Source organism: Xiphias gladius, chromosome 21 (assembly GCF_016859285.1).
Source record: "Xiphias gladius isolate SHS-SW01 ecotype Sanya breed wild chromosome 21, ASM1685928v1, whole genome shotgun sequence".
NCBI lineage: Eukaryota > Metazoa > Chordata > Actinopteri > Istiophoriformes > Xiphiidae > Xiphias > Xiphias gladius.
In genome coordinates this window covers 23318228-23335573 of record NC_053420.1, presented here as the reverse complement: position 1 = coordinate 23335573, position 17346 = coordinate 23318228, and the positions used below count along the sequence as shown (strand labels likewise).

At 38.9% G+C, this 17346-nt stretch overlaps 1 protein-coding gene across 11 annotated transcripts in view; it reads right to left on the bottom strand.

The window, feature by feature from the left end:
• slc2a9l2 (solute carrier family 2 member 9, like 2) overlaps positions 1 to 17346 on the bottom strand; it is a 102950-nt gene that overhangs the window by 38657 nt on the left and 46947 nt on the right. For all 11 annotated transcript variants that reach the window (XM_040159383.1, XM_040159387.1, XM_040159384.1 and 8 more), the window contains 4 exons: positions 16426 to 16613; positions 13800 to 13910; positions 5671 to 5772; positions 5183 to 5258 (listed from right to left, as the gene is read on the bottom strand). In XM_040159383.1, the coding sequence (XP_040015317.1) occupies positions 5183 to 5258; positions 5671 to 5772; positions 13800 to 13910; positions 16426 to 16613 (477 nt within the window). The remainder of the gene's footprint in view (positions 1 to 5182; positions 5259 to 5670; positions 5773 to 13799; positions 13911 to 16425; positions 16614 to 17346) is intronic.

Genomic DNA, 17346 nt, shown 5'->3' with positions numbered 1-17346 from the left:
AAACTTTAAAGTATGATCTCCACACCATTTGTTCGGCTGTCACCATAGAGACAGCAGATTAAAAAAAAAAAAATGGTTAGCTTCAGGAATCTATATGGTGAGTCCCAAGTACAGCTTCCAGCAGTAAATGGACCCAATTAACCTTGACTAGATATCCCTGCACAATTGGTGGTCCTCACCGCCTCTAGTGTTTGGCAGAAGAAAGGATTGGCTTCAGTAGACAGGAGTTCTACTTGTCAGTAAGCGGACTGAAGCCATATGAAAAGTCTTCCTACCTGGGAAAAATTTGCTAAACATTTATAACCTAGAGCTCCAGCAGCTGCCAGTGCCAATTAAAAGTCATATGTTCAGTGTAGGTCAAGAAAAAGTACACACAGTAGTTTAGAATGTGAGAAATATGTATTAGGACTAGCAGGGCAGGTGTAATAGGACATTTAATGGTACTTCGGTTGAGACAAGAATCTGAATTTCCTCATTCTTCACCCAAAATCTCTATTTTGAATATCGACTGAATATTAACTCCCCCCTTATAGGCTAACTTGATTTTTGTGTTAGTTATAATGGATCCCAATAGTTTAAACAGCAGGAAAAAAATGATAATAAGAAATACCTCAATCTACTCCTTCAGCATAATCTACTTAAATGCTGTCTATCTATGTGTAATATTTGTCATTCCACAAATTTATAGCTTTAATACATTGTCTCCATGTCACACCATCATTGTTGTTGAAGCTCCAAAGCTCAGATGTAATATTTTGGAAAATTTTAGAGTGGTCTGTATATTTACAGTCAGCTTTGAAGGCTAAAGATTTGGGCTGGAGTATCAGATGAGGCTGTTTTCTTGAAGGATACTCAGGGATTATTCTATCTTTAAAAAGACCAGAACTAACAATTAATTTATCTCATCCAGTATTGTTTTACAGTCAAAGATTCATATAGTATATGCCTTTGGGCAGTAGGCCCAAAGACATCTAAAAAAACTTTCATTAAAGAGCAATTCCTTCATACAATGTGTATAGCTAGTGTAGTTTATTCTGAAACAACATTGTGACTGTGTTATAAGAAGGAAAATGTCACCCAATACACTGTTACTGCTTTGATGTGTTTTTTTTTATAAATTTTGGACAACAATGGTCTTCTATTGCACAGAGGAATATGGCTGCACCAACAATTCCTGTTCACAGGGTGTATCTAGTATTGGTTTTGGTTTTTCTCACACGATTCGTGACAAAATGTAAAATAATGGCTTTATTTTTTTAATCGTTGATCCTTTTATAAGTGGATTTTGTTTGACCGAAGTAATTTGTTTCAGAGGTGCAATATACAGTGCACATGCATGCTATGCTAGATTTTATAAGGTTTACTCTGTATCATTACACCTTAACAGTGTCTCAACTAGCAACTATCCTGCAATTCAAAACATATGTCACATAAGGAAATTGCTTCTGAACAACCCATCTATTATGACTTACCGATTTCATTAAACATTTCTCTTGACTGTAGTTTTACGAGTTGCCTATTTACCATGATGCATTACATCTTGTAGTATTTTGTTCCACTCAGTGCTTCTGCCATCTCAATAGTTTGCCGGCATTCCCCAGCTTTGGCATCATCAGTCATTAAGTGACGGGGGTGACTACCTGCAATATTACCCTTAGGTGCAGAGGCCTTTAACCGAGCTGGTCCAGCCCGCGGTATTTTTGGTCTTATCCCAAACCTGTTACATATGACTTGGAGGATAAATTAAAACCCGCATATGGTGAAAAGGGTCACAATGTTGTTGCTGCAGCTGTACTGTATATTAGGAGCATGTACAGATAATAAGATAATAACACAGAGATGAAATCAACATGCTGAAATTGACCCAGCGCTGGAGACCTTTCATAACAACAATTGGTGGGTGCTGCATGAGAAATATGTAGGCTCATGTGTATTATGAACATCCACGGAAAAAGGGGAAAATATACTGTCCGCCTCCCCATTCTATGTCAGGGTTTCATATGTAAAAATACATGCTTTTCCAAGAACTGAATCGCTCATATGGTTAAAATATAAACCCCGTCCTTTATCGCATGCAGGTCTGTTTGAGTGAGGGGAGTATAGAACGAGACTAGTCATACGTAGACAATAATATGTAGGCAGGTATTTATCGGACATGCATAGATTTTAATCAGGCATGTATTGAGACATGGCAGCTCTGATACTGGGTAGAGACATTGTCTGTGTCAAACTGTGAGCATTCGCAGAGGACACGTGTTTCAAAGCTGGTCACGTCCTGCACTTTATACATTCAACTGTGTTTTTGACTGTAAAATGCAAAGCCTGGCGCAGTAGTTTTTAGTAATTATCCTCAAAAGCCAGTATAGTCTATTTAAAACACAGCCAGCTCAGAACAAACTCCACATACCTCTTAAAGTTTGTATATTTATGCACAAAAGAAGGAAAAGAAACACAGACGCCCTCTGGTATCAAACTTAAACACAAGCTTGTTCCCACTTTTACAACGGCTTTGTCAAACTCTTCCAAAACAGGCTTTCACCCTACCCCAAAAATTTCCCAATCTTTGCGGGAGTCCTCTTACTGCTGCAGAGGGTAACGACTTGCAGTAAATTACACTTTTCAGTATCGAGATTTTAACATAACCTATTTCACTCTAGCCTGTAATTTTCTAAGTGACAAAGCAGCCAGTCACAAATCCAAAGACCTCCAGAATGCCTGCCAAATTGTGTTAGAGGACAAAAAAATTAAACACTGTTTTTTTTACCTCTGTGTGAAGCTTCACAGGACTAAGCTTGATAAAGGCAAAGCTCAAACAGATTATTTCTTATAGACAAGGAGATTCTTTAAATAGATTATTTTAAAACAAACAAGCAAAGGGGCACTTCAGGTTCGATTTTGTGATTTCAGCTGCCCTTCACAATGAGAACAAGGATCCTCACAGACCAAAGGACGCAGTGCACCTGCTCTGTCGGGTATAGTTCTGCAAATATCTGCTTCAATTGGGCAGCAGGTATCAGGCATCAAGACCCAAATACAGATAAAACATAGAAAATCAGCAGGCTGACAGGACATCTGCATTAGGTAGCCAAAAGAAGGAAAGAAAGAAGAGCCTCACAGTTTGGTCCTCTAACTATGGATGTCAGGCTTGTAATGACACACGGTAAGCATGTCCTAAGTGTGCAAAGAAATAGGAATGCAAAATTCTACCTCTTTGCATAATGAAGTTTATTTCATTACCTGCTGCTGCTCAAACATCCTTTCCTCCAGGTGTTGGATTTACCTCTCATACCAGGATCAACCTGCAGCTTAATGAGCTGAATTGCATTTCAGTTACACAAAAGCCCGCTACCAAAAACACTGCTACCAAAGCCAGAAAAGTATTATATACTATATACTATCAATTAGACAATTAGTCTCAGAGAAAAGGCTGTTGTCTCATGCACTTTGTAAGAGATAAACAGTATGTGTAATAATAGTTATTATTAAAATAATTGCTAAAATGAATGTAATAATTTATTCAACATGTCAGTAAAATGGAGGTTTCACACATACTGTAGCTGCGTTCCTTTAAATGTATGTATTCCTGTAACTGAATATCTGAATGTTACAAAACTTGACTGATTATTGGCATATCTCCTTATCTGAATAAGATTCTAAAAACGTGGGATTTGCTGGCAAATGTAAAGTGAAATTGCCTTCTCTAAACATTGTTACAGATCATTGGCTGTTTACAGAGATCTCTATTGTGGCATGACTAATCTCACACAATACTGACAGTGTTTTATCTCTCTAGCTATTTGTAGTCAAACACACAAAATAGTCAATCTCTCCAGCAGGGGCAGGTGGATGAAAATGCATAGTTGCAGGTGAATATATAAGATAATATTTCACACAAACATGCACTTTTTTACAAGAGGCAAGGTATGAAATCTTCTGGCTTTGATTTGATAAGCGATAACTGCAGCTACGCCCTTTAACTCATCACAGCGAAAAAAACAGAAGTTGCCTTTTTCGGTTTCATAAAGCCACATAATCTTTGTGTTATCATAAAACTGAAATATCTGGGCCACTGTTTGGATGGTGAAATGATGTGAGAGGAACTGTGGCTCCTCGTTTATCCACTCACAAGCTCAAAGCAGCACTCGGGTTCATCTCTCTTGTGAATTTTCTTCTCATCCCCTCCCGTTCACCATTCCTAAGCAGAGCGGGGCTTTTTTTTTTTCAGCAGGCCATAAATCATTGCGGTGCAGTGGAAAAAAACGAGAAATTATCTGTCGTCCCTCAACGAATTTCACAGATGTGCACCTGAGCAAGGCACTTAATCAACCAAAGCTAAAGTGGAGGTGTTTCAATAGAGGACAGTAGCAGCGCTGCGCAGCCCTCAGTTGTGTGTGTGTGTGTGTGTGTGTGTGTGTGTGTGTGTGTGTGTGTGTGTGTGTGTGTGTTTCTCCTTTTCTTATCTTGATTTAAGGACATGATTTTTAGGTTGAGGAAAATTAAATCTACACCCTGTAGTTTTCTGTGTGCAATCACTGCGAAGAGTGTTCATTTTTCACACTTTTTCCTACGCTTTTTTCTTCTCAGCTCATCCTGATACACCGCGGCACTTTGTTGGGTGAACATTCCCTGGAGACATTATTATTCACAAGGAATGTATATGTGTGATGACAGCCATAGTCTCACCTTCAAACTCAAAGTCAACCTCCCACCAAGACCCATTGTGCTCGCTCACACTGTCCCCTGTGCATTTACAGTGCCATGCCATATATGGCTCCTGTTCAGTGTGATAACGTATAACAGCACCTTTCTCTGTGAGTCTAATTACTGACATACCAGTTGGATGATTATTCCTTTTATTCAAGTAGTCTAAAAACCAACACAATTACAGCGCCATGTCCCTTTGCCAGTTTTAAAAGTGAGGACTTGACCATAGTTGGTTTGCCCACATTGATTATTCAACAACTACGTCACTGAACTACGGCCAAAAGTGATTTAGGCAATCTGACAAAACCTGAGTATTTACTCAATCTCTTTTAAGTGCAGTTTGAAGTGAAGTGGAGCTCTGAAGAAGGACTGTGAAACAAAAAAGGAAAAATATAGAAAGAGAAAGAAAGAAGAAGAAAGAAGAAGAAAAAGAAAATCTAAGCTAGTGGTAGGTAGGTAGGTAGGTCAGTAATTTTACCTGGCCCAGAGCAAAAGGACGCAATCACAGCCATTATACAGATGTAACTGAGGTAGGGCATCCATGACACACTGTCCTGAGAGAGGAGAGAGACAGAGATTTACTGCACTACATCATATATTTTCTGTCGTTTCCGTTTCAACAGCCCCAGAAATACAGGAAATGTAATCACCATATCAAAAGATATTTCCTTTTTTTTTCATTGTTCTAATCAGCACATATTGATAAAAGTATTGATGATATTTGATGCACAAGATGTGACATAATATGAGTGCACTGAATATTATTTTCATGTTTTGGAGATACATACATACTATTTGCAGAGTTGATGTGTAATTACATAATTCCCATTTCCAGTAGGAATCCTGATGGTGATTTGTTCACACTATAATTGGACCGCATTACTGAGCCCCTGTGTGCACTGTGACACCTCCTCACTCACAGTATTTCTAGTCTGAGGTCAGTGAAGAACAGGAAGAGCAGCTTACCTGGAAATTGAGGAACACTGTGAGTAGGCTGAAGAACACGGCCATGGCGCAGAAGCCAAATATGAGGAGGGGCTTCCTCCCGATTCGTTCTATTACTAAGCCCTGGGGACAGAACGAAAACACATGGTAAAGTCAGAGTCATTTGTAGGGGTTTCTGTGCCATTGCTGTGTAATTATAGGCCTATTTTAAGGTATTGATAATGTCAGACTGTCAGTCGGTCGGTTGGTCAGTCCAAACTGAAATATCTCAACAACTACAGCCTGAATTGGAATGAAATTTCATACATCAAGGGCAGGGCACCATGAATGTCTTCTTCAGTGGATCACTTCTTATGTGTCACTAAGATTTTGACATTTTTCGTTTCTAGTGAGATAGCTTGACAGCTATTAGAAGCATTGCCATGGATTTTGGTGCAGATATTCAAGATGAATCCTAATCATTTTGGTTTTCACCTAATTTTCCATCTAACGCCATTATCAGGTCAAAATATCAACTAATGACATTACCATCTGCCTGACCTGTTCTTTGGGATTAGAGCTAATTAGCAAATTTTAGCATGCTAACATGTCTTATTACAACATTTCCAATTGTTTTCACAAAGCAGATGAAACATATCGATGTGTGATATTTCAGATGTTATGCATTTCCTCAGCTTTCTAAATCACACTGTGTGTTCCATATAGTAACATTACTGCACCTCACAGTCCTGGACAGAGACCAAAAAAAATGAATATGAAAGGAAAGATTTGCCGAAGGAAGAGGGAGCATATCACATTTATTTGCTTATCCCTTCAAGCCACCAGTAAATACTACTGAAACAAATTCGGTGGTGAAGAATACCCTAAGCATGGTACACACAGAGTGACAAACACATAAAGATTTACTCATACACAATACTGCAGGTAGCCCATCAATAATTCAACAGAGACCTCTTGCTCTCATCCCAGGGGTTGTCTAGTTGGGTCCTGGTTGCAGAGCAGGGCATACGATGGAGACCTGACCAATTCACAACCACCATCAAGCCCAGACTGAGCCCCAAACAAAAGCTCCAGCCACAGATGAAGGCCTTCTTCCATAGTGGCCTTGGGGCAATCCAGTATTCATAACACTGCCGTCAACTCACCAAATCAGTGGGATTTCATGAGTAAATGGTCACTGGTGTTTGTACAGTATGTATCCCTTTAAAGCGAGGCTGCTGAGTGGAGCCAGGGTGGGAAACATTACATGAGGTGCTTTTCTATGTGTGTGTATGTGGGTTGTAGGGGAGATGCTGGATAACCTCACCACAAGGAAACCAAATCAAGACTTTTCCAACTGTTTTGTTATTTTGAACAGTTTCCCAATGGCAGCAGGTTATCCCCCAGAATGTATCTGCTTCAGGTCTGGAGTGCTTCCAAAAATGATTGGAATTCACTGTGTGTAAGTGTGTGTGGATCTCCACACATCCTACTGGTCTCTGAAGGCACAGGACATTTCTCTTAAGGACACTACCCACGCTGCAGCCGCACACGCAGACACACAAAAACTCACACCAACCACCAGCGAAGGTCTATGTAGGTGTAAGAGGCTGAATATTTATGAGCCTCCTTGTAAGTGTGTGCGTGTATGAGCCTTTATGATAAAGAGCAGGGACAGAAGCAAAGTGTCTGTCGACGTTAGGAATGTGTATGATATTAGCAGTCACAGATGAGATCTGGGGAACAGAAAAAAATGTGTATTATTTTGTGTGTCCTTGATTCTGTCATTCAGGTGTTCACTCCTCTGCATACACGAAGCCTTCTTAGTATCATACATTCACCCCTAAAGGATTGAATGTGCGTTTCAAATAGTTTCATGACAATACATCCAAATACACTGCTTCCATGAGTTATGACTGGGAAGCCATGTGCTGGCTGAACAGTCTCTTATTATGGCACTCAAATCTTCAGCTAATGTCTATGTATCAATAACACTACCAGTGAGTAAGTCATACTACCTTCTGACAAAAAAAATCAAAGCTATAATTTAATGACTTGTAACTGCATAATGCAATAACGCATTTCCAGGTCTTGTCCATTTCGTGCTCACTAATTACATATTGAACTACAGATGAAACTGGATTAAATAACCAGTCTCTCACAATGTGAAAATACACAACCCAGTATTCCACTTCTTGGCAGACTCGACAGAGGTCAGACTGGCGACATCAGCCCCTCACGGTTGGCAGGACTAAAATGTCTGGTCATTATTCATCACATCAAGAGGAAGATGAGCCATTAAAGACAACTGACCACAGCTTAAGGCACTACTGGCCCTTCACATGAGCTGCAATCTCTCCACCAGCCCTGGTCAAACCCTTGGGAGAGGCTTTGAATGGGGAAATCTGTCACATAGACACACACTGACAATGACGCTGTGATTCTTTTCACACTCATGACAATTGAGGGCACAAATTACTCTGTAGGACAGAGACATTAAAAGAGAAGACTGATATGTTGAACACAGGTGTTCTGCAGTCGGTAAAACATAGCTGAGGAGATAAGAGAAGAAATCAGACATTGTCTTCCTGCCTTCAGAGGAAGTCATATGCAGATAATCATATGTGTACAGCATGGAAATTATAAAATTAAAATGAATCATAGTTAACATGAAGCATTCATTTAGTCTCTATCTATCTATCTATCTATCTGATTTAAAGAAGCAAGCAAATGTTAATTTGTAACCTAAATGGACTGTAACTCTAAATAACAACAGTGTATGTTGACTCTTTTCTATATTATTGTAATTTGAAATGCCTCTTTGCTACCATAATATTCAGATTTTCTCTTCTGTGATAATTTGTTTGTGTTCAGACTTTAATTTGCCAAAGGCCTAGAGTGTGACGAAACAGTCGGGTGTGTGTGATTTAATGAGTGATGGCACACAGTCCACTGTTCTTGCATGTTAGCCAGTCGTGTGGTGACAAGTGTGCCGCAGTGAAAAGGCGAAGGCCCAGTAGGGCACAGGAAAAGGGGGCAGGAGGTCAGCAGATAGCATTGTGCATTAAGTGATCATATGTAATGCCTGTTTTTTTTCATCTGTTCCACAAAGGAGTTATAATAGCTGTGTCTATACTGAATAAAAAGGAGAATATAAAATAGTGTAAATGTTTTAAAAAGAGCTTAAGGAAGAGTCTTTGGTGGCTGATTAATGATGCATTCAGATTTAATGTTTGATTTGAATGATAATTCATTTTATCTTTTAATTTAACGATTTAACGTTAGAAAGCCTGTATACTTCAGGCTAAAATAGCAGTGGTCAAATTCGTGAGGCAGATATTTGCCTTGTTTTCAGTCTGCACTCTGAAGGCACCTTAACTGTTCGGCCAATCTCAACTAAGGAGGCAGATTACACCAAAGCCCCCACCCAGCTGTGGCAGAAGCTTCAAGTCTTGTACTGAGTCTGTAACTGGGAATTGCCAGCGGTATTTTCACAGAGACCTGAGAACTAAATTTGACAGAGACAGAGACCGAAGGCTAAATGATAAATTTTATCTGTGACCATCCTCCAGCCACAGGTCTCCACATTGCTGAAGGATACAGTAATTCACCGGAAAGGGTGGACTGACTCATCCATCCATCCCATGTATATTTTCTACGCCCACTTATTTTGTTCAGTGTCGCTGGAGGTTGGCAGTTGGCGGGTGGAATCTGGAGGAATAAATAATCAATATATGTTGTGGGCCTGGCTTCTATTGAGATCAAACATTATTTGGCCCTTTTCCTTCCCTTAAAAACCTGTGCACTCCATACCATAGTGTTCTGATAAAGAAGAGAGGAGGTATGGTTTTACCATATATACTGACATTTTGTTTCATTGCGGCCTGTTTATACCATTCACATATTGTGTTTAATGTTGTTTTCAGTGATCATTGTGCATAGTGACAGGCCTGAATGGCATCATTGACATGCAAAGAAAGGAAAAATCTACCAAATAATTTAATATAATATTTCACATAACATTCTCATTTTCACAGAACAATCCATAAGTGACAGCCTTCCTCTTCTCAATTGTCTGCACTTGCAAAGCAAATCTTAATTTCCCTATGGAGCAGTACAAGGAAAGGTGGTGTTTTCTGAGTGCACCCAATGCCTGGGTACTCCCACAACTCATTAACACCAAACTGCAGACTGCAAAAAGACAACTAATCTTTCCTCATAGATTTTCAGTGTGTTTACAGGAATGGGCACATTTACAGGTGACCCTCCCCTGCATGTACTCGGCTTCCTGTGGTGCTTATTTCTTCCCCTTCTTGGGCTGGAATATGTAAAATCCCTGAATAACATGTCAGAAGTTATTGTGTGTTGGCAGCTCTGTAAAGGCATTGCTAATGTAAACTACTGGTCAAAAGTTTTAGAACACTGCCATTTTGTAGTTTTTTATTGAAATTTCAATAGTTCAAGTCCATCGAAAAATCTTAAACGGTACAAAGGTAAGCGTACAGTGCCCAAGGTAAAAAAATAAAAAATAAATTAAAAAACAAAAAAAACTTGAAGAAACAGTTTTCCCGCAGCAATGGAAGTAAACTAAGCTTTGAAAGTTAATTCAAAGAATTCCTACACTTGCCACAACTGTTATTGATGACTTACAAACCCTCTGTCTGTACAAAGGCAGTGTTGGAACAAACTGTGTTATTACACCATCTGATGCATTATTAGGTCAATACTGTACTGCAGGAAGTGGTACTGTATATTGCTATCAGAATGGTGGGAAACAGGCAAGTATCAAAGGAAGACAGACTGGTTGGTCGGGGGGGTTCATCCTATAGCAAGATAATGGCTCAAAACATTAGTAGAAGAGGTTTGGGATGAACTGGACAGAAGCTACACATGTGTGTGAACTTCTGCAACACTGTTGGAATGAACTTTCTGAACAGTATTTGGTTTCCATTGTAGAAAGAGTGTCACAAGTATGTTCAACTGCTGGATGAGTCAAAAATTTAGATTACATTTATTCAACAAGAAGATTCCATGATTCCTTGTTTTTAAAATGTCATTGTTCATTTTTTCTATGCTTTAAATTTCAGAATCACTGAGAAATTGAATTATGTAAACTTAAATAACAGCTGGAAAAATTAAGGTGTTCTAAAACTAATAACCGGTAGAGGGATATGGTTAGAGTTACAGCCAAATGCATCCTGCGTTGCATTCAGTTTGTCATATTAAGAAGCACATATCAAATGATTAAGGGATTAGCCTGACTTTTGAAATGTTTGCCACTTAAATGAAAAAAGGCGTATTTTAAAGCAGCGTGTGAATTTTGATTTGAATATTATAAATATTTGAAGGTCCTGAAACCACAAATCCAATTAATGGTTCTTGTCCCTGACTGTGAACATGAGGCTCATACAAATGGTATCCATTTAGTGGCAATGAAATATTAACAAAGGTTCGTAATACTCTCGAGGTTGCTCTGAAAAATAAAGATGTCAAATGTTCAGCTTTTTGCCAAATAAAATTTTATCCTGTATGTGTTTGCTTTTTCCTGACAGTGGCTGAGGTACTGTTACAAAGCAATCCTTGTACAGGTTACACTTATAGTATCTTGTTTAAAAAATTCAAATAAAGTTGGTCCTACTGTATTATGCTACATGGCATCTGAAATTCTAAAAATTCACAGTTTGTGACAAGTCATTTGTTAGATTGATTATCACATTCAGTTTGACAACTGATGGATTTGTGTATACCAGTCAAAACAGCCAATGGCTCTTTGTTATCAGTAATATAAGAAGGTTGGTGAATTGGCTGTGGCTGATGGGGAGATGCTGTGAGGCTTGAGGGAAAACTCATGTCTGAAGGGTACATGCTGGTGTTTGAAGTCAGTCACCTGGCAGCTAAGTCACTCAGTGGAGTTTTCTCCCTGACGCAGATCAAAGATCAACTTTAATGTGCACCTGCTGAGAGGAATCACAGAAATAGATAGGAGCCGCAAACAGGGCATTGACAGACTAATTAAATGAGATGGCAGAGTCTATTTCCCCCTGCATTTTATGATGCGTTCTTGTTGGAAAAGTAACACTTGGTGCACAGAAATTCTGCCTGACACATAGATGTGTTATTAAACTGGTAAATTATCGGCCCTTTTTGACCAAAAAGTCCCAGAAAGTAAAAATCTGCAGAGTTTATTGTGTGAACACTGCGCTCAGTAAGTGAAATTCGCTTTAGTTCATTTCTGTTTGTTTTTTCCACAACATCTCAAGAACACAGGATTAGGCAAATTATATGAATAACAAATCAAAAAGTGACAGATTCATTTTACATGTATTTTGGGACATCATAAGAAAAAGCCAAGTACCAATTGTATTGTTCTTTGTAATTTGCTTTTATGTGATGGTTGAATTATGGAGACATGCAGAGGTGGAAAGGGAGTTGAAAATGCCATAAGGCAAGTCTCCAAAATAGTGAAAATCTGCAAAATGTTTCTGTTTTAGTAGCCTACATAACCATATTGATTCAATTAGCAGATGAAGATAAAGCTGCTCTAATTGAGAGAGGATACTTAGATAAACAATAGGTCAGATTACCACATTATGTGCGATGTGAAAGAGGTCACTCGTGATGAGAAACCCAACGAGAATTATCACCAGACTCTGCAGTTCCCCTTCAGCTTTATGGAGCTTTATAGCATCTTTCAGCTCATTGATTTGGTTTTACAACCCGCAGCTGTTTTGGTTCTTTCTCGACACTCTCACCAGCATTGTTTTCGGAAGCAAGCTGCTGTTTTCAGCGGGAAAGCTCTGAATAACTCATTGCACTGAACATGCCTAGCACCAAACACCAGTAAGACAAAGATAGCGACTAGCTGGTGAATATACTGTAGCATTTAGCAGCTGAAGATTCAGATATTTTTTCTGAGGATTTGGTGGAGAACCAAAACAGAGCTAAAAGGAGAGTGAATATTGGACTTACATTTGTCAGGTTGACTGAAACATGAATGCTAATGCTGCTCTGTGGTAGCTGGATGTATAATCTGACAACTGTTTGTTAACATGTTAGCCATATCAACTTTATAAGGTGATAACATGTGAATGTTGTGTTTACAGTTTGTCGGGCTGACCCCAATGGGCCAAAAAAAAATCTGTTGATTCAGCCTTCACTGTCAGTTTCGTTGCTTCTCTCTCATAATTTTTCTCATTTAAAATAGGACATAGAAAACATAACTAGAAATTAAATATCAGTGACAATAAAGGATATTCCCAACTGTGCCATCACTTTGCGGTCAGAATTGATGACTGTACACCAGTTATAGCAGTTTTGAGGCTTGTGTGTGACTAGTTAAGAAAGTTCAGCAGCGCTAAGTCCAAGTAGGTGGTTCCTGGGTAGATTTTGCAGGGATATTTTTGAGAGAGGAACTATGGCCCAGGACCTTAAATTGTACCTACAGTATCTTCTTCAATATATGTGTTCCTGTGGTCAAAAGGGTCATTGGTCATGAGTATATTTATATTTAATTGTGTGCTGTGTACATTGATCAGTGCACATCAATCATCACGTAACACTCAGGTGTAAAATACTACAGTATCTGTCTAACAAGCTGCCGACAGAGACACTACCACCGGCTAATTACTCCGCTTTGCTCGGTGCAAAGTGTTTTGTGCTCAGTCATTTAGTGACAGATCAGCTGCCAGAGCAGCGTTGAACCCCTGCTGACAGCCCTGCCTTTTCACATCAACTCAGCTGACGATGTTTGAGCAGCTTTCATTTGCAGGGTTCCTCCACACAAACCAACTTTGGTCGATAGCATTAGGATTACGGCGGAGTAACTAAAATTTATTTTTCTGCACAGGAGAGATCCTTGCTTTTTCATCTGGCCCATTTGTGAAAATTTTCGGAGATTAATCTATTGTAAAACACCAGCATTACAAATAGCTATAAATACTGCAAATAGACAGTATAACAAATTTATATTGTAGTAATATTGTAGTAATGAGCTGCCAGTGGTACAGAGTTACATTAATCTTCTGCCATTAAAAAGAAGCTGATGGTAAAAGCAACCGCTGACTGTTCTGGTAGACAACCATATTTTGAATATTTACTTTAAAGAGCAGGCTGTTGCCCAGAACCAGACCAGTTTGACACCAGTTTGGTTGATTCAAAGTAGCAATACTTACAGAGATAATGGCAGCCAGTGTCTCTATAGCCCCGGTGCTCAGCGTGATGTAGGGGACGATGTTCTCGGCAAAGCCCGCTTCCTGAAGGATCCCATTGGTGTAGTACCAGATCTGTGAGAAAATAAACCTAATTTCACTGGAATTTATCTGTTTTACACATAAATCTACAAAAAAAACATACCATTATATATACAGTAGGTTTCCTTACAGACATTCAGGCCACCTTGTTGACTTTAGAGCTTGTAAGCATTAAAGTAATTTCTTAAAATCTATGTTCTTATTACGTTTATACAAAGTTCATGTTATTAGTTAAAGCTGAATTTATGTGTACTTTGCTCAAAGCAGGGTGTAACATTGTGTCTACACAAGAGGCCAGCCTTGTTTTTCAGTCGTTCATCAAACATAGACAAAATGCATTTGCTACTTTAATAGCTAGATGGTTGATTCTTTTAATCTAGTTCTATGTAACCTGGCAGCCATTTGTCGCCTATGTTAAATATCTCATGTTTAGTGACATGCCATTACAAACTGTCTGGAGACAACACATAAACATATGGAACTCCCTGGCTACCTGTTTTCTCTGCATACACTCCTCTAACCTATGGTCTGCACTATTCTCTCCAATGGTCCTTTTGACAGATAACAAACGGAGAACGAAACGTGTACAGAGTTGTCAGATATTAAAAGTTATGACAAGGTGAAACGCTGACACTCTGACACAGGTTGCAGGAATGTTTTTCAACTATCAAGTTAGCATCAGCACCCAGTTTCACTGCAGCACAATGTTCTGCCGAACTTCCCCAAGTCATTCTCAGTCTGTAATATTTACTGGAATCCTTTGACTGGTCTGATGGTGATAGGGGAGTGAAAATAAAGATCAAAAGAAAGACCTCCAGAGAGATCTAAATTACATTCCTGTCTTCTTGGAATGAAAATATATGTAAATGAAGCTACGTTCATATCTGTGATCATGTAAATGAGCTTTGTAATTTCTAGGCTTCCTGTTTATCATGGAAAAGTCCATCAACGCATCAGATTAAGATTCGATAATGAAAAATTAAACAAAAATATCAGTATTTATGATATTCACCCTGAATATGAATTTGGAGACAAGCTAACAATCCATTTGTATGCCTTGCTTACAGCCCACTGCAGAGTGTTGGTCAAATAACACATTTTGCCACTTTAATTAATTTTAGTTTCAAAAAGACCAGTTTAATCTTATAGTCTGTCTTTCTCTGTTCACTCTTGTCCTTCTCTTTATTTTAGGTGGTGGATGGCAGCAAACAGCAGCAACTCTTCTCCTCATACAGGGGTACACTCTTGGCACCTTTAGGCTAAAGACGGAGAGGGTAGGTCCCATAATAGGACAACTGTCATTACCACCCACAAAGTATACTGCAACACAGAAGGTGGAGGATGGTTAAACATCTCATTTTGTCAACAAAGTGCACGGGACAGAGTGACTCAAAGTGAATTCTCCGTGCCCACATTTTCCCATACACAGTAGTCTTGACCACAACCTTAAAAAGAGACCGACTCTTATTTTATGATGAATATATATATATAGTTTTTTACCTTCTATTATAAAAAAGCAGATGAAAAAGTATTTCCTTAGGCAGGATACATTTTTGCAAGGTTTTGCAAATAAAAAATACCTTATATTTAAGAGAGCACAAATATAGGGACCCACCTGTGCATGCTTATACCCAGAGGGACACTGTTTGCAATGTGCTGCCACACCTGGTCTACTGACAAGTGGGCTATGATTGCATTCATTTCTTTGTCACACCCCAGTGGTTCAGCAGTTCACACCCAGCCCTGTATTTTTTGTCAAACAACCCCACATACAGTTGCTGGAGAATTTTATAGAGTTGGAAATACTTTTGCTTACATTAAAATATCTAAAACCTACCAAAAAAGCACTTAAACGTTCATGTATTTGTGCAGACTTATTTTAACGCACCGAGGAAGTAGGAGTCATATGTCATGTTGACTGAGGCTACAGGAAGCTGCAGCAGTGTCTCAATAAAAGCCTGATCGATACAAAGCTTCATACCTGATGCAGTAACAGTAAGTCTTATGTTTGACTTGACAAAAAATTGCAGCTCCAGTGACAGGGTGACCAAGCTAAGCATTAAAGCTGCATATTTTAAAAAAAATACATGTATGTAGGAAATTGTTAAAATAACTTTAATGTGAAATGGGTTGCCCATAGTGATGAACCCACAGCAAATTCAACATAGTGTTCCGCGCGGTCTGAAAAGAAGGGAGCAGAATAACTCTTTCTCGTGTTTGAGTCTGTCAAGTAGAAGAGGAAACACTCTTCACCTACCTGTCATGGCACTTATGTAAATCTGCTAATTGACAAGGTTGAGGTGTAACTGCAGGTGTGACAGAGCATCTTCAAAGGATTCTATGGCTGATATGCTCAATTTTTGCACTACAAATGGTGTTGAAAGAAGGTACTTTTATTATCCTATATTTACCCATATATGTTTCTTTTATTTTAAAAACACCAAATGAATTCACCAATTTTTTTCTTAATTTAGTGTCCCATGAGGTAGCATAAAGAACAGGATTCCAATTAAAATCTGAGAGAAGTGAAATAAGAGCTGCAGCTTACAGCATTCAGGCCACAGAGCTGATAGCAGGCCATGGTGATGATGATGGTGATGAGCTGCCAGCGAACAGCTTGGCTCCTCAGCAGCTGTAACACAGAGACGGTGTGTAGGTTGTCCTGAGCTCGAGCCTCCGCGTGGACTTCTTCCAGCTCCTGGGATACGTCCTTCTTACCCAAAAACCTCTGGAAGGCTGACACACAAACACACACACACACACACACACACACACACACACACACACACACACACACACACACACACACACACACACACACACACACACACACACACACACACGCTAGGTTAAAAATACCCACATCAAAAAAAGGTGTAAGAAGCCTAAAAAAGAGCCATCATGCTGAGATCAAAGAACATGAGGATTCATTCCACAGCAAATGAAGAAACAACCTCACAAATGGATCATTTTGTTATAAACTGAACACCCACTTAGAATAAACTGAAACCAAATGTATTGAAATTTTAGAATACATACATTTAATTTGTGTCATATAACTTGTATGGAAACTGTAGGACCTCTTAAATGTGGCTCTTTAACTAGTATCAACTATTTGCACAGCTTTGCCTATTTATACATTTTCAAACCTAACTCTGTCGTAGCGCTGTTGAGTCTGACTGAATAAAACAGTGGCTCTTTTTAATCTCACCGTTTATGTTTTTCACTGTTTAATAAAATATTTATATCAATTTCCAACTTTTTATTATTTAAAGGTTATGACCTAGTCGTGAAGCAAATGACACTCAGCCCTCTCTGTCTGATAACCACTGTGATGGTTAAATGTTCTATTACACTGTCGTCCCTTCACCTTAACGCGGACAAATCTTGAACCATTGTATGGGTTACAAAAACAAATAAATTTAAGGAATCCATATCCCTTATGTTTTGGCAATCATGATGAACATGA